The sequence below is a fragment of the Rutilus rutilus genome, assembly GCF_951802725.1.
Source record: "Rutilus rutilus genome assembly, chromosome: 23".
Lineage (NCBI taxonomy): Eukaryota > Metazoa > Chordata > Actinopteri > Cypriniformes > Leuciscidae > Rutilus > Rutilus rutilus.
Genome location: NC_140233.1, coordinates 5472172 through 5499096, shown reverse-complemented (window position 1 = coordinate 5499096; position 26925 = coordinate 5472172). Strand labels below are relative to the sequence as shown.

Below are 26925 nucleotides of genomic sequence, written 5' to 3'. Positions count from 1 at the left end.
TCATCCTCAGGTCAAAGTAGAAACGTTGTCTCGTTTCCTCGTTTGTTTTTCCCCAGACATGTTTCCACGCTTGAACATGTTTAGGATCGGGTGGAGAGGCGCGAAATTGAGCAGGAAAGTCACTAATGCAGCTGCTTTTGCGCAGACGCAGCGCCGCTACAGCACTGTGAGTTCATGCTCATTATTATTGGTATTACAGTATTCAGAATTTAACCCTCATTAATAGTCATGAACAAACTAACACCCCTGCCCACAACAAACCGAGTGGTGTTATGTGTTAAAAGACTTTTGTTGTTGTTGTAAGTTTCTGGTCAGTGTCGGGTTGTGTTTCAATACGTAGTGAGCTTCCTATCTAGACAGCATTTTCGGCCCAAGAATTATGGCATATGGTCACACTTTAGTTTAAGGTACAATTCTCACTATTAAATAACTATTAACTACGACTTTTGCCCCAGTAACAATATCAATAGTTAGTAAGGTAGTTGTTAAGTTTTGGTATTGAGCAGAATTAAGGGATGTAGAATATGGTCATGCAGAATAAGGCATTAATATGTGCATAACAAGTAGCCTACTAATAAACAACCAATATCCGAGTCATATTCTAATAAGCAACTAGTTAATAGGCTATATATATAATTATTTTGACAGACATTAATATTTAGCAAGTGAATGGAACTTTTGCAATTGATCTACATGAACTTTCATCTGGATTTCATTTCTGTGGTATGTTTTCCCGTAAATAGCACAGCAAATGTGAGATGCACTCAAGGTTTCACTTTCCTTTTGTGGGAAATGTGAAAACAGTCTAAGAAGGGAATGAGACCCCTTGTTATTGTGGCTTTCATGATTCAATTTGAGCCTCAGTTTGATCTGTAACTTGAAGGTTGTAGGTTCAAATCCCCAATTGAGACAAAACATCACCTTTGTGACTTTGTGACACGACTTTTAACCTTAGATTCCTCCGGGAAAACTGAGTGTTATGTGTACAGTTGGTCACTTTTCCCCGGTTTATCACTGTAAAGATGTTTTGAAACATTCTTGTCTTGTATGGTGACTTGACTTGATAGAAAGTGTCTGCTAAGTGAGTACTAACAAAACATGTAATTGTGTTTGTTTTGAGGATGAACAGGACCGCAGCTTGTTTGGGCTTCTGTTTGACATTGATGGAGTGCTGGTACGTGGACGGACGCCCATCCCTGCGGCTAAACAGTGTTTTAGGGACCTGGTGGACGGCGATGGGAAATACAAGGTTCCTGTGGTGTTTGTGACGAACGCAGGGAACTCTCTCCGGCAAACCAAAGCCGAGCAGCTGTCTCACCTTCTGGAGGTTGAGGTGAGACACCTGACGACAAATATTTAAACCTTCCTTCCAGGTTGCTCCATTTGCACTGTCGGTAGTTTAAACACAACATTTGATTTGTTTACAGTGTCTGAGAGTAAGACAGGGCGGTTTGATTTCTCCAAACAGGTGTCACCAGACCAGGTGGTGCTGTCCCACAGTCCTCTGAGGGTTTTCACTCAGTTCCATGACCTGTGCGTGCTGGTGTCCGGACAGGGACCTGTGGTGGAAGTTGCACACAAGTATCCTTGATATAAATGACTATAATTATAAAATAGTTATAAATAATGATTATTATACAAATTTATCTAATATATATACATATATATACACAGTACTGTGCAAAAGTCTTAGGCATGTTAATACCGACCCCCAATTATTTTTTTTATATCTTTTGCTGTAGTGTGTCAGTAGGAAATATCAGTTTACATGCCAAAGACTTTTGCACAGTACTGTATATATATATGAATAACTGACTACGTGCCGTTAAAGTATTAGAAAGTAATGCACACCCTTTCGCGTTGTGGCCGTTACACCTCGGATGTGCATTATTTTCTACTAATTCAACAGACCAGAATCAATTATTCCGCTTATACTAAGGTTACCACCATACCTTAAATCATTGTTCAGATGTTATATTTTACTTGCGCGTCTAATCCTAAGCCTCCATTGCTAATTCCAAAATGTAATTTTAGAGCTAGTAATGGAGACTTAAAGGGTAACTCTCGCCAAAATTGAACCTAGGCTCTTTTTGTTAATCTTAACCCGAGTCAAACTTTCGTGTAAAGGCATAATTAGAATGGAAACGCCACTTTTAAGTTTGACCGTATTTTCGTTTTCGGTCAAAATGCCTTTTGAATGGGAGTGCATGGGGCACTACAGTGATAGCATCAAAATCGCTATTTTTAAAACACTAAGAAGGCTCGACACAACATGAAACTGTGCTTGAAGTATCACCAGGGGCTCTACACATGAACTCCAGCATTGAGAACAGTGTTTGTGTACACAGAGTTTGCTAAAAAGAAAGATTTTGTACGACTCACTTTATCAGTTAGTGTTTCCGGTGGCTGGAATTTTGTCAGTCAAAAGTAGTCGATCTCCGAATGCAATGTAATGAACTGACTCCATATGAGGAAATGTCATGAACTTGTAATTTCAATGAAAAGCATCTTAGATAAAACTTAGATAAAAAAATTATCTGTGAATTTATATGGAAACAAGCTTTAGGAGCTTTCCATCTTTACTCTCCTCATGTTGCGTTGCATTCGGAGATCGACTTTTTTTTTTTTTTTTTTTAACGACTGTTTGAGTTTTCTTTTTTAAAGTCAAGAAAAACAAAAATACAAAGCAAAAAGCAACTATACAAATCTAGAACCCACCCCATCCCACCCCTGGTAGACTTCAAGAAAATAAAAATCAAATACAAACATAGAATGTTGACCCAAAAAAATAAATAATAATAATTAAAAGAAAAGATAAATTACATAGATGTTAAAAAAGTTGACACAATATCAAAAGCAGCATGCCATAAATTCACAGTCTTAACATTGGATCCATGTATACGAGAAGTTGAGAGTTCCATTGATATAATGTCCAGCGAAAATACTGTTCATGTTCGTCTGTCCATTGTGTGAGGAGGATTCCAGCGGTTAACTAACATTTTTTTTGCTGCTGTGAGAGCGGTTGGAGATCGACTACTTTTGACTGACAAAATTCCAGCCACCGGAAACACTATAACTGATAAAGTGAGTCGAACAACAGTGCAGTTATAGGCCTATGTCACACTTCCTGCTTCCGGAACGCGGAGTAGGGATTCAGAACTTCCGGTCAACAGTATTTCTCCATAAGGATTTAGATTATCAGCCATAATGTCTAAACCATCCGAGGTAGACTGACCACGAGCTATGAGGTTGTGAAACGAATGTTTTTGCTCCTGTAGAAGCTATAAGTTCGTATGAAATCAACCCTGTTTTAAGAAAAACATGTTTTATCCGCGATCTTATGAAAAAAAACTACACTACCCACAATCCTAAGCGTAGCAGCAACGTCTGCTGATTGGTCCAACTCCCTGTTACCATAGAAACGTTTACCTTACTGACGAACAGCCCGCCGCTGTTGTTGTAGTGTACCGGGTTGCTCTGCGTCAGGACGTAGACAGCCATTCCTCAGCTTCCACGCTTTTCCACTTGAAAGTTTTCATTTACCATCCGAACCACATCGTCATATGTGACTTCAGGCAGGTTGCGGAGATATTTGGTCCAGCGGTATCTATCGGACTCCTCCCATTGTAAAAAGCTAACCGGAAGAGCCGTATCCCTACTAAAAGACGTACTTCCGGTCTTCAATTTTTTCGTGACATAGGCCTATTAGAGAGAGAGAGAGTTATCAAGCGTGTATTAATGACCTCTCTCAACAGTGTTCGGCAGCAGCGTCTCTACTAATCGATAAACTGTAAGTTTAACTGCTTCAAGAACAGCGCCGTTATTACCTCGCTAGTGCAAAATCAAGCATTCAACAGCCCCGTACTATAAACATATAAATATATCTGTGTGTGTGTATGTGTGTGATGGCTTTTATATCTAAAATTGTCCTTGATCAAATAAACTCCAGTGTCGGTTTCAAGAACGTTGTGACCATTGACATGCTAAGGGAGGCGTTTCCTCTCCAGGACATGGTGGATCACCATCGCAGACCCAAAGACATTGTGAGTAGATACAATAATATCTGAATATGTAAAAATCAGGAGAATTTAGCATTTGTTACCAGCTGTGTTTGTAAGGCAAGTGTCATTACAACTAATTGAACAGATTCCTAATCGTAAGCATTGACTGTATAATGTACTTAATATTCCTAAGATTCCCCCATCTAAAGATTTGCCACCAATAGACGGTAAGTTTCATTCCACCTGTTTCACTTTCTGTTCTGGCTGAGATCTGTGTCCGCTCACATCTGCTTTTACTGTCACTTTAAAGCTGTCATCCTGTTCGGTGAGCCTATCAGGTGGGAGACAAACTTACAGCTGATTGTTGATGTGCTCTTGACCAATGGGAGGCCAGGAAACGCGGTGACATCACTGCATTACCCACACATCCCTGTGCTGGCCTGCAACATGGATCTGCTGTGGATGGCCGAAGCCAAAAACCCTCGGTTAGTGTCAGGAAGATTTTATTCAGCAAGGATGCATTAAAATGGATCAAAAGTGACAGTAAATACATTTATAATGTTATAAAAGAGTTATATTTCAAATTAATTCTGTTCTTTTGAACTTTCTATTCTTCAAAGAATTCTGAAAAAAAAATCTGAAGCATGTTTTCAACATTGATGATAATCAGAAATGTTTCTCGAGCAGCAAATCATCATATTAGAATGATTTCTGAAGGATCATGTGACACTGAAGACTGGAGTAATGATGCTGGAAATTCAGTTTTGATCACAGGAATAAATTACATTTTAACATATATTCAAATAGAGAACAGTTATTTAAATTTGTAATAATATTTCACAATTTTACAGTTTTTACTGTGTTTTTGATCAAATAAATGCAGCTTTGGTGAACAGAAGAGACTTCTTTAAAAATATATATAAAAATATCAATGTATATATTTCGTAGAATCAACATAGTTAAACACACGCTTCAGGTCTCATCGGGCTTGATTCATCAGTGAATGTTATTTAAAGATATATATATATATATATATATATATATATATTTATTTGTCTCGCTCCAAGTCTGGAACAACTTTCCTTTTTGCCTGATGTTATCATGATGGCTTTTGGTAATGTTAACCAATCGCCATAACAGCGGTTTAGTAACTGTTTCATGCTAGCGTTGTAGGCAGTGCAGCCAACTTTACACCATCACATCCATTTTCTGATTGATAAAATCCATTTTTACTGAATATCCTGTTATATCATGAATATCCAGAAGTTCAACAGAATACTGAAGTAAAAAATGAATTTAAATGAATAAATCAGAATTGTTTTCTAGTGGCTGTTAGTTAAATACAGAACTAACTAGGATTGCTGTTCATTTGTTTGCCAGATTCGGTCACGGCATGTTCCTCGTGTGCCTGGAGAGCATCTATAAGAAGATAACAGGCTGTGAGCTGAAGTACGAGGCTCTGATCGGGAAGCCCAGCGTTGTGACTTACAACTACGCCGAACTGCTCATCAGACAACAGGCCGAGAATCTGGGCTGGACCCGGCCGGTCGAGAGACTCTACGCCATTGGGTAAAGTTTGGACCACATTAATATTCATGAGCAATTTTTTTTTTTAGAGCATTGAATGGTCAAATTACATCGACGCTCAGTCTGAACAGGGTGTGGCACTTACTTTTTACACAGTAAAAACATTAGTGGTGCTGTCCAATATTTGCTATAATATTTTTTTCTTAATAAATGGATACAAGGAGATATTTATAAGCAATATTATTTTATTTTATATAATATAAAAAATACACTGGTCTTTTAAATATTTCTGCTTCAAACTGTATTTAATAATTATGTAAATATTAAAAAATATGTGTGTGTATATATATATATATATATATATATATATATATATATGTATATGTGTGTATATATATATATATATATATATATATATATATATATATATATATATACACACAAAATGTATGCATAATGCAAGAATTATTATTATCAATTAGATTAGATTAGATTAGATTAGATTAGATTCAACTTTATTGTCATTACACAAGTACAGGTACAAGGCAACGAAATGCAGTTTAGGTCTAACCAGAAGTGCAATAGCAGCAAGTGCAGGATATACAGTGGTTCCATAAGTGCAGAACATGGATATGTACTGAATAAATATAGAGTTGAATACTATTATAAACAAAAATTTACAGATAGATTGTCCTATGAATATAATATACAGATAACTATTACTGTGAACAGAGTTTACAGCTAGATATGTACTGAATATAATAATATACAGATGGCTATTACTATAAACAGAATGTTTACAGATAGATATGTACTGAATATAATATACAGATGGCTGTTACTATAAACAGAATGTTTACAGATAGATATGTACTGAATATAATATACAGATGGCTGTTACTATAAACAGAATTTTACAGATAGATATGTACTATGAATATATATACAGATGGCTGTTACTATAAACAGAATGTGAGCATAATATACAGATGGCTATTACTATAAACAGAATTTAACAAATAGATATATGTATAAGTTAGGCTAATGAGCAGTATAACAATGGATTTAAAGTAGTGCAAATAAAGTTTGGACAGAAGCTATCCGAGTGAAAGTGCAGTGGAAAGTAATTGCATATTACAGTTAAGGTACGATATTGCAATGTATATATAAACAGTCGGTACTGTAAATAAACAGTCGGCAGTGCAAATTGAGCATATTCCAGTCAAGGTAGTAGTGCAAGATGCATATGTAAACAGTTGTTACTGTAATAACAGTCAGCAGTGCAAATGAACATTATAGTATTGCAAATAACAAAATGGAGGCAGGTGTGAGGAGGGAGAGGAGAGTCAATCAGTATATGAGGGGAGTGGGATCAATGAGGGTTAGAGTTTAATAAAGAGACAGCTCTGGGGAAAAAACTGTTCTTTAGTCTGCTGGTCCTGGTCCGGAGGCACCTGAAACGCCTGCCGGAGGGCAGGAGAGAAAACAGTCTGTGGGCTGGGTGAGAGGAGTCCTTAAGGATGCTGCGAGCTCGATGCAGACAGCGTTTCCTCTGGATGTGCTCGATGGCAGGTAGTGGAGTCCCAGTGATGCGCTGGGCGGTTTTCACCACCCGCTGCAGTGCCTTGCGCTCTGCAACAGAACAGCTCCCATACCACACTGTAGCACAGTTGGTCAGGATGCTTTCTATTGCACAGCGATAGAAGTTCACCAGGATAGTGGAGGAAAGCTGATTCTTCCTCAGTGTCCTCAGGAAGAAAAGGCGCTGGTGAGCCTTCTTGACCAGGCTGGAGGTGTTGGTTGTCCAGGTCATGTCCGCCGAGATGTGGATCCCCAGGAACTTGAAACTGGAGACACGCTCAACAGCCATTCCATTGATGTGGATGGTGTCGTGTGTGCCTCTTGACACTTTCCTGAAGTCCACGATGAGCTCCTTCGTTTTGGTGGTGTTGAGGAGCTGGTTATTTTCGGTGCACCATGTGGCCAGGTGCTTGATCTCCTCCCTATAGGCAGTCTCATCGTTGTTGCTGATGAGACCAATCACCGTAGTGTCGTCCGCAAACTTGACGATGGAATTAGATCCGTACACAGGCTTGCAGTCGGAGGTGAAGAGGGAGTAGAGGAACGGGCTTAGCACACAGCCCTGTGGTACACCAGTGTTGAGTGTGATGGATGTGGAGCAGTTGGAGCCTGATCGAACATTCTGGGGTCTGTTGGTCAAGAAGTCCAAAATCCAGTTGCACATGGAGGTGTTGAAGCCCAGGTCTCCAAGTTTGGCTATTAACTTAGTTGGGATATTATCAACTATCAATATCAACATATTACAATTTAATCACTATGGGCCAGTCGTTCAGAAAGTTTAATCTGGATCAGAATGATCTGGATTTGGAAATCCCATGTTTTGCTATCCAGGATCAGGTGATCCATCTTACTTTTGTGCCGGTTTTTCAAAGCAAAATTGGATTGGATCAGCCTGATCTGGATGTAAACTTTTTCCGATTACCAAATCTGGATTACTGGTGCTCTACGGAACCCCCAAAGGGACATGGTCATGTAAAAAATATGAGATAGGGAAAAAAATTATATTTCAATGCTTTTGCATTCTCATTTTTTTCTTTTTCTCAAAAGTTTAGTGTAGCGTTCAACAAAAAACCGTTGTGTTCGCTTGCAAAGATCTTTTGACTGGTTCATCTCTTAGGATTGTGCCAATGTAGTTTAGAAACAGTGATAAAACACTTTGAATTAAATATAATATTTTTTGTTTGATTTTTACAGCTGTTTGGGGATTATTTAATGGCGCCTCAAAATCTCTTTTTTACTTTACAGTAGGCTACCGAAAGGCTTAATATGTAGCCTAATGTCTACTTCTAATGTATTACTTTAACAGTTAAGCTAATCAAAAGCAAAATAAAAATATGAGTGTGTGTGTGTGTATATTACATGATACAAATGTTGTATTTTTGACCAATTTTAAAGTTTTACTACATTTTCTTCCTGGAATCCACCTTGAAATCCTAAAGTTGGGATCAGGATAATCCTGTTTTTTTGGATCAAAGTTATCCAAATACTACTGACAAGTTTTGAAAAACACAAACTGAAGGTTTGATCCAGATTAAAACTAGGATTGGATTCCATGATCTAATTTGATTTCAGATTCCTTCTTTCCCTTTTGAACAACCCATTTTCAAGATTTGATCCAATCCGATAACCAAAATCCGATCCTATACCTTTGAACAACTGGCCCCAGAAAGTGAACATTGTTTTCCATCCCCAAATTTAAGACCTCTTAAAATGACCAAGACATTTGTTTTACCATTTAAGATATTTATGACCTTACATTTCATAAAACTGAATTTTTGGAGACTTTTAAAGCACCTGTGGGGACTTTTATTTGCACACATTCTCCTAAGTACATTTTACACTTCACACACATCTATTTTTAGTCACAAATGCAAGTGAATCACACCCAACAACACTGGCTCCCGTAACACACATTTTATAAATTGAATAAATTAATCCTTATTAAAGCTGATTGATTTTCTTTGATTAACATTAATTAGGTTGCTGTCACTTTAAGACTCTGACACACATCTGATTTTCTTGTAGAGAAATCTTGGTTGTCAAAACGTTGTGTCTCTCTCATAGCGACAACCCCATGGCTGATATTTACGGTGCGAACCTGTACAACCGCTACCTCAAGGCGATGCATCGCAGCCGGGCCCAGGTGCAGGCGCAGGGAGGCTCGGCCAGCCAGGTGACCGGAGACCTGGCGTGTGAAGCGTCCGACGATGCCAAATGCTCCGGACAGGTGATGGTGGGGGGCTCGTTCGAGCACCGCCTTCCTGAAGGCTGCGGCTCAATCCTGGTCTGCACGGGCGTCTACAACCGAGACCAGCAGGACTTGCCCTCCGACCCCGAGCAGGCGGTCACGGAGCAGCGGATTTTCCACGGTCACCGGGACTTCCGCTTCGACCCCAGCCTGACTCAGCCTTCCTTCATCGTCCATGACGTTCGGGATGCAGTGGAGTTGGTCTTCCAGCTGGAGGGTTGGCCACTGCAGTAAACCGCCATCTATTATGCCATATCTACACGATCAGAACAGAATCAGTCCTTTTATAATTAATGAAGCTGTCTACACAGGAAGTGTTATTTGCGCCTTTGCGATTTTTACATTTTTTAACATGCTTTTTGAGACATTTTATTTTGCCCATCCATTTTACTTACAAATATCATGTTATTTGATTGCTATGAGTTTTATTTGTTAAATACTTATGCATGTCATTTTTTTCGTGCCTCCTAATTTAAATCATATTTTGCTTTTGAACAAATATCCAAGACAGCAACATAGTGTCGGCCCAGATCCGGCCCACATCTGGAACGTGAGGAATCCACATGTACATGAACCAGATGTGGGCCGGATCTGGGCCGACACTATGTTGCTGTCTGGGATGGAAGCCCATTATAACATAAATAAGATAATTGTACAGGTGTGGCAATTATCTATTGTCAGTATGTTTGAAGCACTGCTCAGTTTGTTATTTTTAACAACACAATTAGCATTAAAATTGACTTTTTATGGAACTGCATAAACTAAAGCCTTTTCTACTTTAGAGTAAAAAACGGTAATTGCGACTTTGCAATTGCTGCATTTTTGCTCGTAATTGCGACTTGAGACTTTATATGTCACAATGTTACTTTACATCTTTCAATGCAACTTATTTCTTATTTCATAAACTGTTTCCTTAAGGTGCGCTCACATTTACAGTTGTAAGTGTGACAAACCAAGCAACAGAAAGTTGGTCAACGCGGTGAATCTGTGTGACCAGAACTTTTTGCAAAATCTGCATGGGGAAATCTTTCGCCTTCACGTAAAATTCCTAATCATGTATGTTCATATTGGATTTCGCCCACAAAAATTCGCAGAAAAACTGTAAATGTGACCGCATAAGCAGAGCAAAGTTTGGTGTAATTTGAATTAAATGCAGCAATTCACGCAAGACTGAAGTGAGAGTCAAGTGCACTTGCACTATTTGGGAAAGGACGTATACCTCAAGTATACTTGTCACGAGCTCAAACTGAGTGTTGAAGGAGATTGCGAGTGCTACACTTAAAAATGAAGGTTATTTATTGGCATTGATGGTTCCATGCAGAACATGTAACATCCATGGAATCTTTCCATTCTATAAAAGATTCTATAGATGATCAAAATGTTCTTCACGCTAAGAAAAAATGGTTCTTTTTAGAATGTTCACTGACAGGTTATTTGGGGAACCAGAAATGTTTTTTTTTTTTCTGTGGCATCGGTGTGAAACCCCCTTTTGGAACCTTTATTTTTAGTACTTTCACAAGCACAAGGTTAAACGCTTGCAGCCTGGAAAGACTGTCAGTGAAGCCAAACTAGTTAATGAAAAACAACAAAAAAACAACACACAATGCCATTGAAAGGAGGAAGGTAATTTTTCCCCTCCAGTAGGTTGTAAATAGTTTGTGTGTTCTCTGAAATATCCTTAAAGTACACCTACGCCTCAGTTAGTTTAAATGTGAACACTTTAGTTTGCTGTAACACTGTACCTCTTAAGAGCCGTTCACACAGAACGTACGTGGTTCTGTTTTTGCAGCTGTTTTATGTACAAGAGATGGACGTTTTGAGCATCATGTCGTACTGTATTTTCAGATAATTTCAAGTAAAAAAGTGTGTTTTGCATTTTTTTTAATGTTCTGTCTAGCTGTTATTGAACTGGCCTGAGCAGTCAGTGAGCGTTAACAAGCCGTATATTGTTTATTGTTGGTTTTAAATAATTTAACACACAAATCCTCCAGTTGTGAGTCCTTTAAATATATTGTTTTGTGTTCAGAAAGAACAAATGCATTTACTGACTCGCTGTTTTTAATGTTTTTGCATTTTATTGTACTGTACACAACCTACTGCAAAATAAATGTCACAGAACAAGAAAACCATAATATCATATGTATAAGTTTACATAGTTCGTTCATTAAATGCAACTATATTTTCTGAGATGTCTGGTTTATTTTTATGTCACATCCACTGTATTTATCATCTTTGTCCACCTAATAAATATATATACACAAGTCAGCAGTCACATGACCTCTTCTCATGTTCTCCATCTATTGAATGAGAATCCAAGTGCAAGAAAACTGTGGGTAAATCTGATTGGCTGTCCTGATGGACTGTTCCTCCGTGTCGTACTATGAGTTCCCGGGCCATCAGTTCGAAGGCTTCCTCGATGTTGCGATACTGTTTTGCGGAGGTCTCGAGCGCGGCCAGCGCGCCGGTCCGCTCCGCCAGCGTGCACGCGTCCTCAAACAGCACCTGCCGCTGCGCCTCCAGGTCACACTTATTTCCTGCAGGACGGAAAACACATCATGAATATCTAGTTTATTTGCTGTTGAATGTCTCAAGCTGAAATCGTCTTTATTTCATGTGCCTCGTAATATTTAATCAGGATAATTTCCCCTCCCTTCCAGTGAGGGCGGGGCAGCCTGTCACTCACATGAGATCGACCAATAGCAAACCACAATCATCCAATCAGTTCCCAGTGGACAAATCAAGCCCCGCCCTACATTTGTTCTTGTGCGAGAAGCTGTTTCACTGGTCCACCTTGATGCGCCAGAGAAACGAGGGCGCCGCCATCTGTAGAATATTGTCTTTAAACTTACGTTTTTGTGGTCGCTCTGTATATTTCTACGGCATTGCTGTCCAGGAGTAATTCGCTTTTGAAGTAGATTTACTTAATGTAAAGTTAACGAAAGTTATCATGAGGACTGTAATGTTTAAAGCAGATGACTTAACAAATGTCAGTCGACCTGGAAGATTTTAAAACGAGCCGTTCATTCATAAACACGCAAAATCGCTGTGAAAATACAGACAGGAATTCAAAAGACAACGAGCGCAGCGCTGAAAAGGGGCGGGGCTACATAAGGTCTATACCAGTGGTTCCCAATTCCAGTCCTCGTGACCCACTGCTCTGCACATTTTGTATGTCTCCCTTATTTGACACACCTGAACCAGATCATCAGCTCATTAGGAGAGACTCCATGAACTGAACTGAGTGTGTCAGATAAGAGAGACATACAAAATGTGCAGAGCAGTGGGTCACGAGGACTGGAATTGGGAACCACTGGTCTATACAATACAATAATGTCACAATAGCAAAGAAAAGACTATCCAAACTTAAATCCTTCCCTCGCGGGTCAAAATGACCCGAAGCCCTAAAATTATATACTTAATATTTTTTTTTGTCCAGAAAGCTTACCGGTATTTTATTTCATCTTGATAATATTTTTTCTGTTTTTAATGCAAATTTTTTGGGGGAGATTTTTTTGTTCTTTTTTTTATTTATTTACCTTTAAATTACTAGATTTAATCAATAAATAATAAATCAATTGTAATTTAGAAGCACATCCCTCACATTCTTTCAGCTACAATTTCATGCCTAAACCTTTTAATTCAGCTGAAAATATCTTACATTGGGTGTCTTTGCCGACCTCTTGTGGAAAGAAAATAATATAACATGATATTTCATGACTCTTGCCACTAGATGGCCTTGTCGCTCTATATATGCATTCAGATACACATGTTGACATTATAAAAAAAAAATTGGTAAAGTTTTAGCATTTTAAGTTTGAATTTTGCATTTTTAGGTTTTTCTATGTGTACTGAAGCATTCCTCGCATTCCATTCATTCCTATGGGGGTCAATTTGACCCGTGAGTAAAGAATTTGTTACTTTTTTAAATTTCAACCACAAAACCCCTCGAATTCATTAAAAAAAAAAGTGTGTATTCGTGATTCAAGCGCGACAAAAGTCATGGGGTGAACACTCGATGGACAAATTCAAAGAATTTGCAAAAAAATAAATAAAAAATCCGGGTCAAAATGACCCGAGGGAAGGATGAGGGATGAGTTTCATGTCGACTTTAACCAACATCAGATAACCGTGAACATGCAAAAGTGTTGTCAAATTATTGAAATATTGATTCTAAAACCTCAGGTGGTTCTCAAGTAAATATGGGGGTTGATAAAAAAGTTTGGGAATCCGTGTTCTGACCTATCAGAACGAAGACGACGTTGGCGGCTCCGTACTGCTCCACTCCTTGTATCCAGTGCGGCAGAGACTCAAAGGTGGGTCGTCGGGTCAGGTCGTACGCGATCATGGCACCGTGGGCGCTTCGGTAGTAACTCTGTGTGATGGTGCGGAAACGCTCCTGTCCCGCCGTGTCCCAGACCTGCATCTGAACTCCAGACAGACACAATCACAAAAGGCTCATCAGTGCCTCTCCTAGACATGCACAATCTTAAAAAAAGTGCTGTATTTTTTGACTAACTATATAGTAGTGGTGCTAATTTCCATCACTTACAGGCAATGGTCTCTTGCTACACATTCTCGCTGAGGGCTAAGCCCCCCTGAAGATCAAATCCTAAATGTCAGAATTTTCATGTATTAATCACATTTTTTTGCCAATGTGTGAACCGCTTGAAAATAAAATAAAAAATGAGACCTTCCCCGACTTCTACGTTCCCAGACAGCGACAGATCCGGCCAACATTTGGTGCGTGTGGATGCCATGTGTACCGGATGTGGGCCGGATCTGGGCCGACTCTATCTTGCTGTCTGGGTTGCCTATGAAAGCCTGTAGACGGATATTTATGTGAAGGAATCAGTCGGGACGTTTTTGCCCGGAAAATCAAAGGGACGTGATGTTGACGCGCTCCCGAGAGCCTCACTTCTGTTCTATGACACATATGAATGACCATACAGTTTTCAGGATAATGTCGAAAAATCCTGTACTCTAACATCAATGTGTCATGCAAAGAAAAGTAATTAATTCAAACTATAGTCTCACATAGCCAGATCTAGTCTCAAATATACTTTATAATCAATCTATCAAAACAGTGTAATTTTATTTAGGCCTATACCTCATCTGTCGACGACTGGTGCACGTATATCCACATCGCTATGATCCAATGCTTTCTTAACTGCAGCTTTCTCACTGCTGTCATTTTTGTATGGAAGTATGGAAGCTTGTTTCTGCCACAGAATAAAACATTTTAAAAGAAAATTGCGACTTTTTAGCCTATCTCATAATTGCGTGTTATAAAGTCAGAACTGCGAGTTTAAATCAAATTGTGAGTTTAATTCTAGCAATTCTGAATTCATGTTATAAAGAGCAAGATATAAACATGCAATTCTGAGCAAAAAAGTCAGAATTGCGAGTTCTGACATATTTTCTCAGAATTGTGAGATTTAAACTCGCAATTGAGAGTTATAAAGTCCAATTCTGACTTGATAACGCAATTGGGAGATACAAAGTCAGAATTGCATGATATCAAGTCGAAATTGCGTGTTATAAAGTCAGAATTAGGGTTTATAAAAATGGGTTTAGGCCTATATCTTGCAATTGTGACTTTATAACGCGCAATTGTGAGTTTATATCACGCAATTCTGACTTTAGGCTATGTCACGCAATTGATAAAAAGTCGCAATTATCTTTTAAAATGTTTTATTCTGTAGCGGAAACAAGCTTTCATAGTTGTGTTTATTTTGTTACTGAAAGTGCGCAACACATATTAACATATTATTAACCTAATTGTCGCTCTCAGCGTGGACGGCGCCTGGATGTTCGGTTAACAGTACATCGCTGTAAAGGTATTTCCAACTTATTTTTACTTCTACGCAATGAACGAAAAGAACTTCGTCGTGAGTATATCGTGGCATTGAATCACGTTCAGTCTCTTGTACGTTACGTTTGCGTGAGTGCGAGCAATAAGCTGCTGGCTGCAGTTCACTCAACGGCCACCGGTGTCGCTAATAACAAGGGTTTCTGAATTCTACTATTCAAATGTATGGTTATATGTACTCCTGTATGTAAATTATGTTTTGTTCTCATTAAAATGCCTTATATATATACAGTGAGGAAAATAAGTATTTGAACACCCTGCTATTTTGCATATATTGCTATATTCTCCCACTTGGAAATCATGGAGGGGTCTGAAATTGTCATCGTAGGTGCATGTCCACTGTGAGAGACATAATCTAAAAAAAAAAATCCAGAAATCACAATATATGATTTTTTAACTATTTATTTGTATGATACAGCTGCAAATAAGTATTTGAACACCTGTCTATCAGCTAGAATTCTGACCCTCAAAGACCTGTTAGTCTGCCTTTAAAATGTCCACCTCCACTCCATTTATTATCCTAAATTAGATGCACTTGTTTGAGGTTGTTAGCTGCATAAAGACACCTGTCCACCCCATACAATCAGTAAGAATCCAACTACTAACATGGCCAAGACCAAAGAGCTGTCCAAAGACACTAGAGACAAAATTGTACACCTCCACAAGGCTGGAAAGGGCTACGGGGAAATTGCCAAGCAGCTTGGTGAAAAAAGGTCCACTGTTGGAGCAATCATTAGAAAATGGAAGAAGCTAAACATGACTGTCAATCTCCCTCGGACTGGGGCTCCATGCAAGATCTCACCTCGTGGGGTCTCAGTGATCCTAAGAAAGGTGAGAAATCAGCCCAGAACTACACGGGAGGAGCTGGTCAATGACCTGAAAAGGAGAGGATGACCGGAGCCATGTATTGCGAGATTTTGGGGAACAACCTCCTTCCCTCAGTTCGAGCATTGAAGATGGGTCGAGGCTGGGTCTTCCAACATGACAATGACCTGAAGCACACAGCCAGGATAACCAAGGAGTGGCTCTGTAAGAAGCATATCAAGGTTCTGGCGTGGCCTAGCCAGTCTCCAGACCTAAACCCAATAGAGAATCTTTGGAGGGAGCTCAAACTCCGTGTTTCTCAGCGACAGCCCAGAAACCTGACTGATCTAGAGAAGATCTGTGTGGAGGAGTGGGCCAAAATCCCTCCTGCAGTGTGTGCAAACCTGGTGAAAAACTACAGGAAACGTTTGACTTCTGTAATTGCAAACAAAGGCTACTGTACCAAATATTAACATTGATTTTCTCAGGTGTTCAAATACTTATTTGCAGCTGTATCATACAAATAAATAGTTAAAAAATCATACATTGTGATTTCTGGATTTTTTTTTTTAGATTATGTCTCTCACAGTGGACATGCACCTACGATGACAATTTCAGACTCCTCCGTGATTTCTAAGTGGGAGAACTTGCAAAATAGCAGGGTGTTCAAATACTTATTTTCCTCACTGTATAAAACCCTTCAAAAGAACCAAGGTTTTTTTTTTTTTTTTTTTTTTTTTATCTAAAGAACATTTTTGCCACTATAAAGAACCTTTTGTGGAATGGGAAGATTCTATAGATGGATATATATATCCATAGAATCTTCCCATTCCACAAAAGGTTCTTTATAGTGGCAAAGATGTTCCTTATTATATTATACATAATAAAGTTCTTTATTTAATATATGTATTAAATGATATACTATACAGCCTCAATAAGAAGATTTTTTTACTGAGAATGTAAGGAAAACCTTTTTTAATTTTAAGTCATGAATCAGTGCACAGACCTTTACTTTCTTCCCATCGATGTCCATGCTGCGAACGGTGAAGTCCACTCCAATAGTGTTGTGCTGGGTGTCACTGAACAGCCCAGACTTGAAGCTGTGGATCACGCAGGTCTTTCCCACGTTGCTGTCGCCGATCAGGATGATCTTGAACAGAAAGTCACAGCGATCTTCATCCTCTTGCCCTGTGGACTGCATTTCTGCAATAAATACTTGCGGATTGTGACCCACTGACCCTGAAACGATTCATTCAGGGTGCTAATGTCACAGGCTCAACCTACGTCTGTCATAGATACGTTTAAAACAGGCCTTTTCTATAAGCTAGCACAGAAAAATAACATGTTGAGAAATCTCCATGCTGCCAAAACAAGGTTAACGAACAAGTTAGCTTTGACCTCAGTCACACAACATTAACTCTGGTTCTCTGCCACGTCCTTCGCCTTCTTTGAAACACTGACTCAAATGCAAACAGACACACCCGTGTACCTGTGTGTGAAAGTGAGACGTCCAGCCGCCTGCCCACCTGCACCAATGCATCCTATTGCAATTATTGCAATCTACTGGGAGAGAAACATGCATAATTCAAGCTGTACATACGAGAAAACCTGTAATATTTCTTCTGAAGCGTCTTAACCTGATTGACTTGAACACATATGTGTCTTAAAAAGTGCAACAAAACAAATGCAAAGCAGCACTGCTGTCTTGAAAGGTGACCTTTGCTCAGCAGAACAGGATATAAACACATAACTCACTTGCTCTAATGCACACTATCACAGCTAGTGATAGTTTTGAGAATTGCCTTCCATATCCATAACAAACAACGTGTGGGTCAGTTGCATAAACATAGTCTTAAGTACTAGTATGACTCAACTATAGCAATTAGTCAAAGGGAAATCAGTCTTACATTAGACCAATCAGCTTAAAGAATATTTAGTGGCACTTACAGTATCTCTGGTCCAGTAACGTGTGTTTATGAGAATGTGAAGGGATGAAATCTACAGTATTGTGAACACATGCACTCACACACACACACCCACTCACACACGTCATTAGCTGAAAGAACTCCAAGGCGGACAATACACACATCTGTGCGAGGGCTGCGTTTGGCTCTCGGCCCGGTCCAGGGGTCAGAGGTCTTTGTGTCTGGTCACAAGCTGACTCGGGAAATGCAGATAAGCCAGTTAATGACGACTCCTGTTCAACTCAGAAGAAGTCTTTTGTGAAACCACACCACGGCAGTCACAAACACTGATTGTCTCGAAAATCATGCACATCATCAAGTGCAAATGTATAGACTTTTACATTGTATTTTTTCCACATACCAGTGAAAACTTGCTGAAGGCGTTCTGCGTTTTTAGGTTTTTAGTGTATTTCTATACACTAAAAACAAACATTTGAGTAAAACTGAAATGGTTAATAAAATGGTTAATGAATTTTGTAAAATTAATGTTAATGTAATTAAATAAATTTGTTATTACCATTATTTTCTCATATTTTAAATATATAAAAAAAAAAAAAGAAGTAAATTTAGGATTTTTTATTTTATTTTACATATTTGGAAAGTTTTTTTTTAGAGATGCACCGATTGATCGGCTGGTGACCGGAATTGGCCGATTTTCACGTGATCGGCCATGACCGGCGACCGGCCGGTCAGTCTGACATATGCCGATTTTATGCCGGTCAAATGCACTCGGGCGCCGCATGATTAACCTTTTGAGAGGTATGGTCTCATATATGGGATTTTTATTTCTGTGCCCCTGAGAGTAACGTTACGGTGCCACATTTAGAATGTTCAGTGACGTCGCATAACTGCCAGATTCAAACTGTGCTTTCGCGCGTTGGCTGGCGCTGAGCCAGAGTCGGACGCGTTCAGCGCTGTCATATATCATAACTAAGCAGTGTTTACTCTATTCTTCTCTCAGTTCACCGGCCACTTTCTTGCATTTATTTCGGGAGAAACTGACGAATTCGCGTGCTTTAAATCCGACTGACAGGACAACATTGCGGCACACATCTCATGTTATTGATCAAGATTATTTATAAAGGGTTTTAAACGACCAAACACACTCACTTACACGTATTTGAGAATCGGAATATCAGATAGGCTAGTTGATGACATGGTAAGCAAGTTTGTTATATTATAATATTTTGAATAAAAAAGGAAAAGTGAAATAAAAGCGACACAGCTATCATACAGTATTATTGTGGCTGCGGTGTATCGCGTGACGCGTCCCCATGGAAACATTAAAGGGAACGTTCACCTTGAAAAAAACTCACTCGGGGGTGGGGGTGTCGAAGTTAGAATATTTTAAACTTACGCGTGAAAGGGTTAAAGAAAAGATCGAAAATAAATATTTGTGTGTGCTGTAAAGTGGTTAGAAAAAAATTTAATCGGAATCGGCTAAAATCGGTATCGGCAGGTCAAACTCAATGAAAAATCGGAAATCGGAATCGGCCTAGAAAATTGTAATCGGTGCATCTCTATTTTTTTTTTTAATTAATAAATTAATTGATAATTGGTCACTTAATTTTTACTTAATTTTTTTTTACTTTCACTTAAATCTACTCTATTTAAGCACAAATATTCTACGTAGTCATTTATAATACAAATATACTATGTATACAAGTATAAGGAATTGTCATTTACAATCGCTGTAGATTCATTAATATTTTTTAATTAATCAAGGATGCATTCAATTGAATGAAGGCATTTATATTGTTACAAAATATTTCAATTTCAAATAAATGCTGTTTTGAACATTAATAATCAGAAACATTTATTGAGCATCAAATCATCATATTAGAATGATTTCTGAAGGATCATGTGACTCTGAAGACTGGAGTAATGATGCTGAAAATTCAGCTTTGATCACAGGAATAAATTACACTTTACTATATAATCACATAGAAAACAGTTATTTCAAATGTTAATAATATTTCACTGTTTTTACTGTATTTTTGATCAAATTAATTCAGCCTTGGTGAGCAGAAGAGACTTCTTTCAAAAACATTAAAAATCTTCCTGGCCCCAAACCTTTGAACGGTATGACAAAGAGCTCTTTAAACAGATGGATACGCTGAAATGTGTGTACAGAACCATTTAACACAAATAATATTGGGGAAAAATTACTGTATTTCCAAAGATCTTTAATTTGGACAAGAAAAATCATCTTTAGCTAACATTCAACAAAAAGTCAAATTCATAATTCCACCGTATGAAAAGTGAGTCTTAAAGCTGGAAAACACTTGCTAGACAAAAACGCAGCAAGTCTTCAGAAGAGTTCATACTGGACTGAGACCAGCAGAGGTCAGTGTCACCGTCTCTTACAAGCCAAACCGACGGTGTCTTTATGTGTGTGTGTGAGACAGCGGCTCGACCGGCTCTTCGCCGCTCCTGCCGCTCTCTTACGCGCAGAACTTTTCCTGGGCGTTCTGTCTTCCTGTGGGACGTGAATGGGTTTCCAGGGAATGGGGTTGACGAAGCTCGGAGCGGGATAGTTCACATTGTTATATTTGCCTGAAAGTGATAACAAGTCTTTTTATGGATATTTATGTTGGATATATAGGGAGTTTTACATATTTTTCAGTGTGTACCAGTTTAAAAAGGTTTGGATGCATCAAGTTCACTCACCGGCCGAGGATGCTGATGATCGTCGGCTCAGTTTTCCTTTCGTTTTTACACCGTCGAGCCATTCTTTAAAGCTTTCCTCCGCCTTTTCTTTGCGCTCCCTCTCTTCCGCTTCTCTTCTGGCTGCCTCTTCCTTTTAAAGAGATTGTTCACTCTGTCATCATCTACACACCCTCATGAGGTTCAATGGGAATAATGTTTTCTATAAATCACACCTTCTCTTTTAGCTTTCTCTCGGTTTCTTCTTGCTTCTTCTTCCGCATCCACTGCTTATATTTCTCCTGGGCTTTCTCTTCAATCTCGGCGCGTCTTTTCTCCTCTCGGAGCTGTTCTTCGCTTTTCTGAAACTCTTTGGACTCTCTCTCTTTCTTTTCCTGAGGACAGAAACAGTGAAAGCGTGAGGAGGAGACGGGTCCCCGTTCTGAAACGCGATAAAGTCTCCATGATTGGAGTTTCAGAGAGCGTTACCTGCTCTCGTTTCATTTGCAGCCACTCTTGAATTTTGCAATCACACGCGACTTTCTTCTTCTGCTGTTCTTTCTTCTGCTCTTCCTCTTTTTCCTTCAGCGTGAGCTCCTGAAATATAGACCTTAATGAATGCTTGCCGGACCAGGGTTATTATCACACACTACTATAGCTATAAACTATTCACAGTCTCTTCTGCTCACCAAGGCTGCATTTATTTGATCAAAAATACAGTAAAACAGTGAAATAATATTACAATTTAAAATTTCTATGTGAATATATTGTCAAATGTAATTTACTCCTGTGATCAAAGCTGATTTTCAGCATCATTACTCCAGTCTTCAGTGTCACATGATCCTTCAGAAATCACTGTAATATGATGATTTTATCAACATTTCTGATTATTATCAATGTTAAAAACAGTTGTGCTGCTTCTTATTTTTGATGAATTTTTTTTTTTTAGGATTCTTTAATAAAAAGAACAGCGTTTATTTGAAATAGAAATGTTTTGTAACATTATAAATGCCTTTACTCTCACTTTTAAACAATTTAATGCATCATTGCATATTAATTTCTTCCAAAACACAAACTTTTGAACAGTGGTGTATATAAAATAAAAATGTCCATGACACTAAAAAAAAACACTGCTGAAAACTGCAGTATTAACATAAAATATCCCCATAACTACAAATAATGTTTTTTTGTCATGTACCTCCATAGCTTTCTGTTGTTTTCTGACACGCTCCTCTTTGGCTTTCTCCACAATCCACTGCTCCCAGGCACTCAGTCTGAAGTTCCCACTGAAAGATCTGTCTTCCAGGCCTGTTGTGTCCACCTCATCCCTGAAAGCATGTCTGATTTTACATGATACATGACTACTGGTGTGCTTTCCCTTGATGTGTAACTCAACAAGCGCTCACCTGGAGGGAGAGGCATCTTCAGCTAACGTGACGGTGATGTTGTGAACGCGCTGAGGCTGATCTGGCTCTGGTTCCTCGTCTGAAAGCTCAAAGCTGTCGTGATAGATGGGTGACAGCAGAGAGGACGTCGAGTCTCCGGCGGACTCCACACTTCTGCTGCGCTGCGGGACGCTGCCTCTGGATTTCAGCGGCGTGGAGGTCCGACTCTTGGAGGAAGAGGATGGAAAGGCCGACATCATCAGCAAACCTGAGGATACAGAGAAATACGTGTTGAACGCAACCAGGAGATCCCTACAAGAAAGTACTATGGTAACACCATAGTACATTGCGATTTATGTACTACTATTGTAGACTAATGCAAGGGTTTTCGAACTCAATCTGAAAAATAAAAAAGAATAATTGTATTACAATAAATAAATAAATTAAAATTAGGTTCAAATGATATTAGATTAGATACGTAAACAATACAACATTTTAATTAAATAAATAAAGAATGCATTTAACAGTACAGTACTATCGTGAGTACAGAAAAAAAACACAATGTAACTTAGCAAATAGTAAATATTTTCTAAATAATACTTCAAACTGGTATAGTATATAATATAATTTAATATAAATTGGGTCTTCATACATGAAAATACATAAGTGCCTTTTAAAATTTGGCAGGATGATCATATATGAGTCGCTAAAAGATTGAAAAACCCGTTGTAACATATTTTTAAAAAAACACGATACATACCAAAAACATACTATTACCTCAATACCATGTTCAAAAGCAACGTAGCAATATCATGTAGTTTTTGTTTCGGACTGAAGACATTTTGCAAGAGCACGTTTCAAGGGCACTAAACTGATTAAAACGAACTTTTTGTTCGCTCTGTTTAAATCACAGCTGCACGTTTCGACAATACGTTTAAACTGCTCTTAAATTGGATAAATAAGCGTATAACCACTTTAACTAACTCACCATATGGTCAGTTTAATCGCGAAATATTTCGTTGGATCGCTTTTGTTTTGCTTGATTTGCTCGAGCGTCTTCCTCCATCTAGCCCCGCCTCCTTCACCTTGAACCCGCCCCTTTGACATGTCAGTCATACTAACCGTGAAAAACGATTGGTTGAGCAGCTGTTACCAAGCACGCTGGTAACGGAAGCCTTGTTTCCTAGCAACGAGGCGTCAGCGACAGCGTCAGACAAGCTTTGCACTTTTCATTTATCGTTGTCTTCAGAATAACAACAGTTAATACATGATTATGTAAAAAAAAAAAATATATATATTAAAAAAGAAAGAAAAAGAGATAAAAGTCAGACAAAATAAAGTTCAAAGGTGATGGACAAGGACAATTATACTTCATACTTCAAAAGGGAAACACATAAAAAAACAGGAAGACAGGGCGGGAACATCTAACAGCTCCTCCCCTTTTTAAAAGTAGCCAATAGCGTTTCGTCGACTTTTATATCACATAGCTAATGTTTGTGATATAATATTTTTTTTAAATATATTTTTGTTAATATTTTGAATTAGGCTAGATATTTTTATATTTTCTGTTTTCACTTCAATTTTTAAGTTTTAATCATTTTGTTGCATTTTTGTCATTTTTATTTATATGATTTATAATTTTTTTAACTTAAACTAAAATGTTGTCCTGGCAACTAGCAGAAATGAAATATGTTTAAGTTTTTGGTTTTAGCTATGATATGGCTATATAACCTTCCTTATATAGCCTATATAGGCTATACTTATATATATATATAAACTTTTTTCATTTCGTAAAATCTGAGATTTTTTTGCATTGTGACATTATTAATGTAGCCTGATTAAAAATAATTACATATTTAACATTATGTATACATCATGGTAGTATTTTATATACTTCCTTTATATGCTAATTTTTAAATTCATATTTTTATAATAATATTGAAATAATTATAAAACATTACAACAACAAAAAACATACAAATTGCCTTCACAACTACTGTATGTACTGTATGAAAAATCACAAATGAGATTTCTGTGATATTTCGCTTTTTTAGACGAATGAGGACAAATGGAGGCTTTTGCTCATTTTTCTGTATCTCCTGAGAAAAAGGCTCCAGTAATATCACATGTATAGAGAAAATTAAATGATCCGCTGCTATCCGTATTCATTTTATAGCTCTATACTCTCACTGTATGTCAACTATTGACTCCCAAGACATTCAGGAGACATTTGATACTTCAGTAAGAGAAAAATGAGATCTCTATTAAATCATCTGAGCTATAACAACATTGTCTCGGAAAGGAAATATGAGCTGCACACTTTGGTTATGCACTCATGCAGCAACATCAGAGTCATGTGAGTTAACAAACTTCACTATGATAATATTTCACATTTTTACTCTAGCTCAATGATGTAAGCATGCCAGAACAACGTATCAATCTTAAAATTTTCTCCTCACATTCAGTATAAAGAGGAACACGATTGATGTAAGACTGGACTGGTGTGTTTTTTTGTGCCCTGACTATCATTGATATTAAAGTCTCCAGTTATTTTAATATCCTCTTCTCTATTCTGTTCTCTCTGGTAATGCTGGGTACATTATGACAGATGTGAAACACATCATAGATTTAGAAAGAGAGAGAGAGAGAGAGAGAGAGAGAGAGACCTTGTACCTTTATATAACAACAATGTTATTGTTCCCAGAAGGTCAAACTCTGATAATAATCTCAACATAATCAGCTCATATTTTTCGTCAAAACGGGATTAACCAGCAACCCACTTAATCTAATTCTGTCTGAGGTGTCTGTTTATCCATTAACTTAATTATATTTGATAGCGTCACTCTAAAAAGGTGCAAAACTAGGCTATATATTATACAGATGCAAGACAATGCAGAAGATGGTTTAAGATAAAAAAAAAAAAACAGTGATGGTACTTTGATACTTTAGGCTATAATAGAGGACACCGGGGCTAGTTGTCACATAGGAGAGTTAAAGGGCCTCGAATTGCCAAAAAGTCTCGGTTGAACTACATGTTATCATAAAAGTCAGGTTGGGGTAGGTTGTCACAGGGGATTCATACTGTATATTGTAATTATTATTTTATTTTTTTATATTCCTGATGGCGAAAATGAGGCTTTGATATTTTAAGACCTTTTCCATTTGGTAATTTCCTGATTTATTACGTATATATGCATATAAGTCAACGTGTTCAATGGAAATGTTAAATGTTTAAATTTTTTAGTCAAAACTTTAAAAATCATGATAAACATAAGCTATTTTAATGAGAAAAGGTGTGACAACTAGTCTCCCCCAACCATGGTCCTGAATGATTTCCATATTCATATAGGTCTGCACTATTTGCAGACTCCAAGGTAGCGATTTCAAAGGATCCTATAATAATACCATGGTACTTGTCAAAAAAAAAAAAAAAAAAAAAAACCCATCATAATACCATGGTACTTTTGCGTGAAAACTTAAAAACATCTCAGTGTTTTTTTTATTTAATTTAAAGGCAGTGCTTTAAGTGGGCCGGTACGCGCCGGTACTCAGTACCGCCACTTCCAAATATAGCTCTTGAGCGTACCGCCACCTGTCCATGCGCCCAGAACGTGCTTTTAGCGTACCGGTACGCTCGTTTGCACATCTGTTTTAATCCTTTGTCTGCGCTGCCGCTTTACTTCACAATGCACGCTTCCTCCTTGTTTATACTTTCGCCTGGCTCCGCAGCGCGAGTCTCCGCAGACTGCGCGCGCAATCCGCGCACCTCCCCAAACGGACGAGGCGTTTATACTTGACGCGCTCGCCGTTGTACTATTCTTTGAAACGATAGGAGCGACTCGAGTAATTGTCCTCTAAACCATCAGGAATCAGCGGTGAGAAGATGAAAGCTATACACACGTGACAATGTTTATTTTAGTACACCACCACCAATAACACACTACAAACGGAATCGTGTAAAACCCAGTAAACCCTGAGATTATTACTCGTGACAATAAAACAAAATATATGGATATGAGAATGTGTATACAAAATAAATTAACAATATCTTATATTTTCTAATTTCACTAAATATTTCATTAAGTTTCGTGAAGATTTTTACTAAACATGGACCTTTATGTTCATTAAAAATACTTTTTATGCTATTGTATGCTCATTTTTTAAATGTAAGCAACTAATTTAGACTTGCAAACTGGGTGCCGGTGTGGTGAGAAGTTTGAGCTCGTTATTTGCTACAGTAAATAACTGTACAGTAGCTCTTTCTACAGTAGCTCTTTCTAAGGGTATTTTTTCAATACCATTTTATTTATGTTCAGTAGCTCTTTCTAGCTCAAACAACTCCACAAACTAATAAAAGGATTTATTATTTTTATAAGGTCGTCTGTTGACTGCTGTATATATAAAACCCCTTCAGTTGTTGTTACCTCAGGGGAGGAGGGAAGTCAGCAAAAAAAAATAAAACAAATAAAAAAATAATAATAATAATAATAATAGAGTACCGGCACCTCTTTTGGGCCACTTAAAGCACTGTTTAAAGGGATAGTTCACCCCCCCCAAAAAATCTGTTATCATTTGCTCACCCTAAAGTTGTTCCAAACTTTCTTTCTTCTGTTGAACACAAAAGAAGATATGTTAATAAGTTTAAAGAATGTTAATCAGACAGGCGACGGCAGCCATTGACTTCCATAATAGGAAAAAAAAAATACTATGATACAGTCAACTGTTTGATTACCAACATTCTTCAAAAGTATCTTCTTTTGTGTTCAACAGAAGAAAGAAACTCATACAGGTTTGGAGCAACATGAGGGTGATTTTGAAGCGAACTAGCCCTTTAAGAGCTCGCGTCGCGTTCTAATTCAACGCGTCGCGTCCGCGTTCCTCCTGCGCAAATCCCGGGATG

General features: G+C 38.1%; 3 protein-coding genes across 10 annotated transcripts; 1 reads left to right on the top strand and 2 right to left on the bottom strand.

Moving 5' to 3' along the window:
- Positions 1–31: 31 nt before the first annotated feature.
- hdhd5 (haloacid dehalogenase like hydrolase domain containing 5) lies at positions 32–9908 on the top strand. Of its 2 annotated transcripts, none has more exons than XM_084396422.1 (8): positions 32–166; positions 1130–1333; positions 1469–1581; positions 3950–4043; positions 4195–4228; positions 4312–4486; positions 5382–5570; positions 9174–9908. In XM_084396422.1, exons 1-8 carry the CDS (start codon positions 59–61, stop codon positions 9589–9591), a joined length of 1335 nt encoding a protein of 444 aa, XP_084252548.1. In that variant the 5' UTR covers positions 32–58; the 3' UTR covers positions 9592–9908. The 2 variants fall into 2 exon arrangements, with proteins under 2 accessions (XP_084252548.1, XP_084252547.1); XM_084396421.1 differs by having other exon boundaries at positions 33–166; positions 1121–1333.
- Positions 9909–9931: 23 nt separating this feature from the next.
- On the bottom strand, positions 9932–18047 carry rab19 (RAB19, member RAS oncogene family). Of its 5 annotated transcripts, none has more exons than XM_084396412.1 (5): positions 17978–18047; positions 17520–17590; positions 17037–17225; positions 13597–13780; positions 9932–11891 (listed from the first exon to the last, which is right to left on the bottom strand). In XM_084396412.1, exons 2-5 carry the CDS (start codon positions 17568–17570, stop codon positions 11620–11622), a joined length of 696 nt encoding a protein of 231 aa, XP_084252538.1. In that variant the 5' UTR covers positions 17571–17590; positions 17978–18047; the 3' UTR covers positions 9932–11619. The 5 variants fall into 5 exon arrangements, with proteins under 5 accessions (XP_084252538.1, XP_084252537.1, XP_084252539.1 ...); XM_084396411.1 differs by having other exon boundaries at positions 17520–17593; positions 17978–18004; XM_084396413.1 differs by lacking the exon at positions 17978–18047 and adding an exon at positions 17786–17834 and having other exon boundaries at positions 17520–17593.
- A 1643-nt stretch (positions 18048–19690) lies between these two features.
- ccdc34 (coiled-coil domain containing 34) lies at positions 19691–23121 on the bottom strand. Of its 3 annotated transcripts, none has more exons than XM_084396313.1 (7): positions 23014–23121; positions 22047–22293; positions 21839–21968; positions 21130–21237; positions 20877–21035; positions 20665–20794; positions 19691–20550 (listed from the first exon to the last, which is right to left on the bottom strand). In XM_084396313.1, exons 2-7 carry the CDS (start codon positions 22283–22285, stop codon positions 20348–20350), a joined length of 969 nt encoding a protein of 322 aa, XP_084252439.1. In that variant the 5' UTR covers positions 22286–22293; positions 23014–23121; the 3' UTR covers positions 19691–20347. The 3 variants fall into 3 exon arrangements, with proteins under 3 accessions (XP_084252439.1, XP_084252440.1, XP_084252441.1); XM_084396314.1 differs by having other exon boundaries at positions 22803–23119; XM_084396315.1 differs by having other exon boundaries at positions 22786–23108.
- Between the last annotated feature and the right edge of the window lie 3804 nt (positions 23122–26925).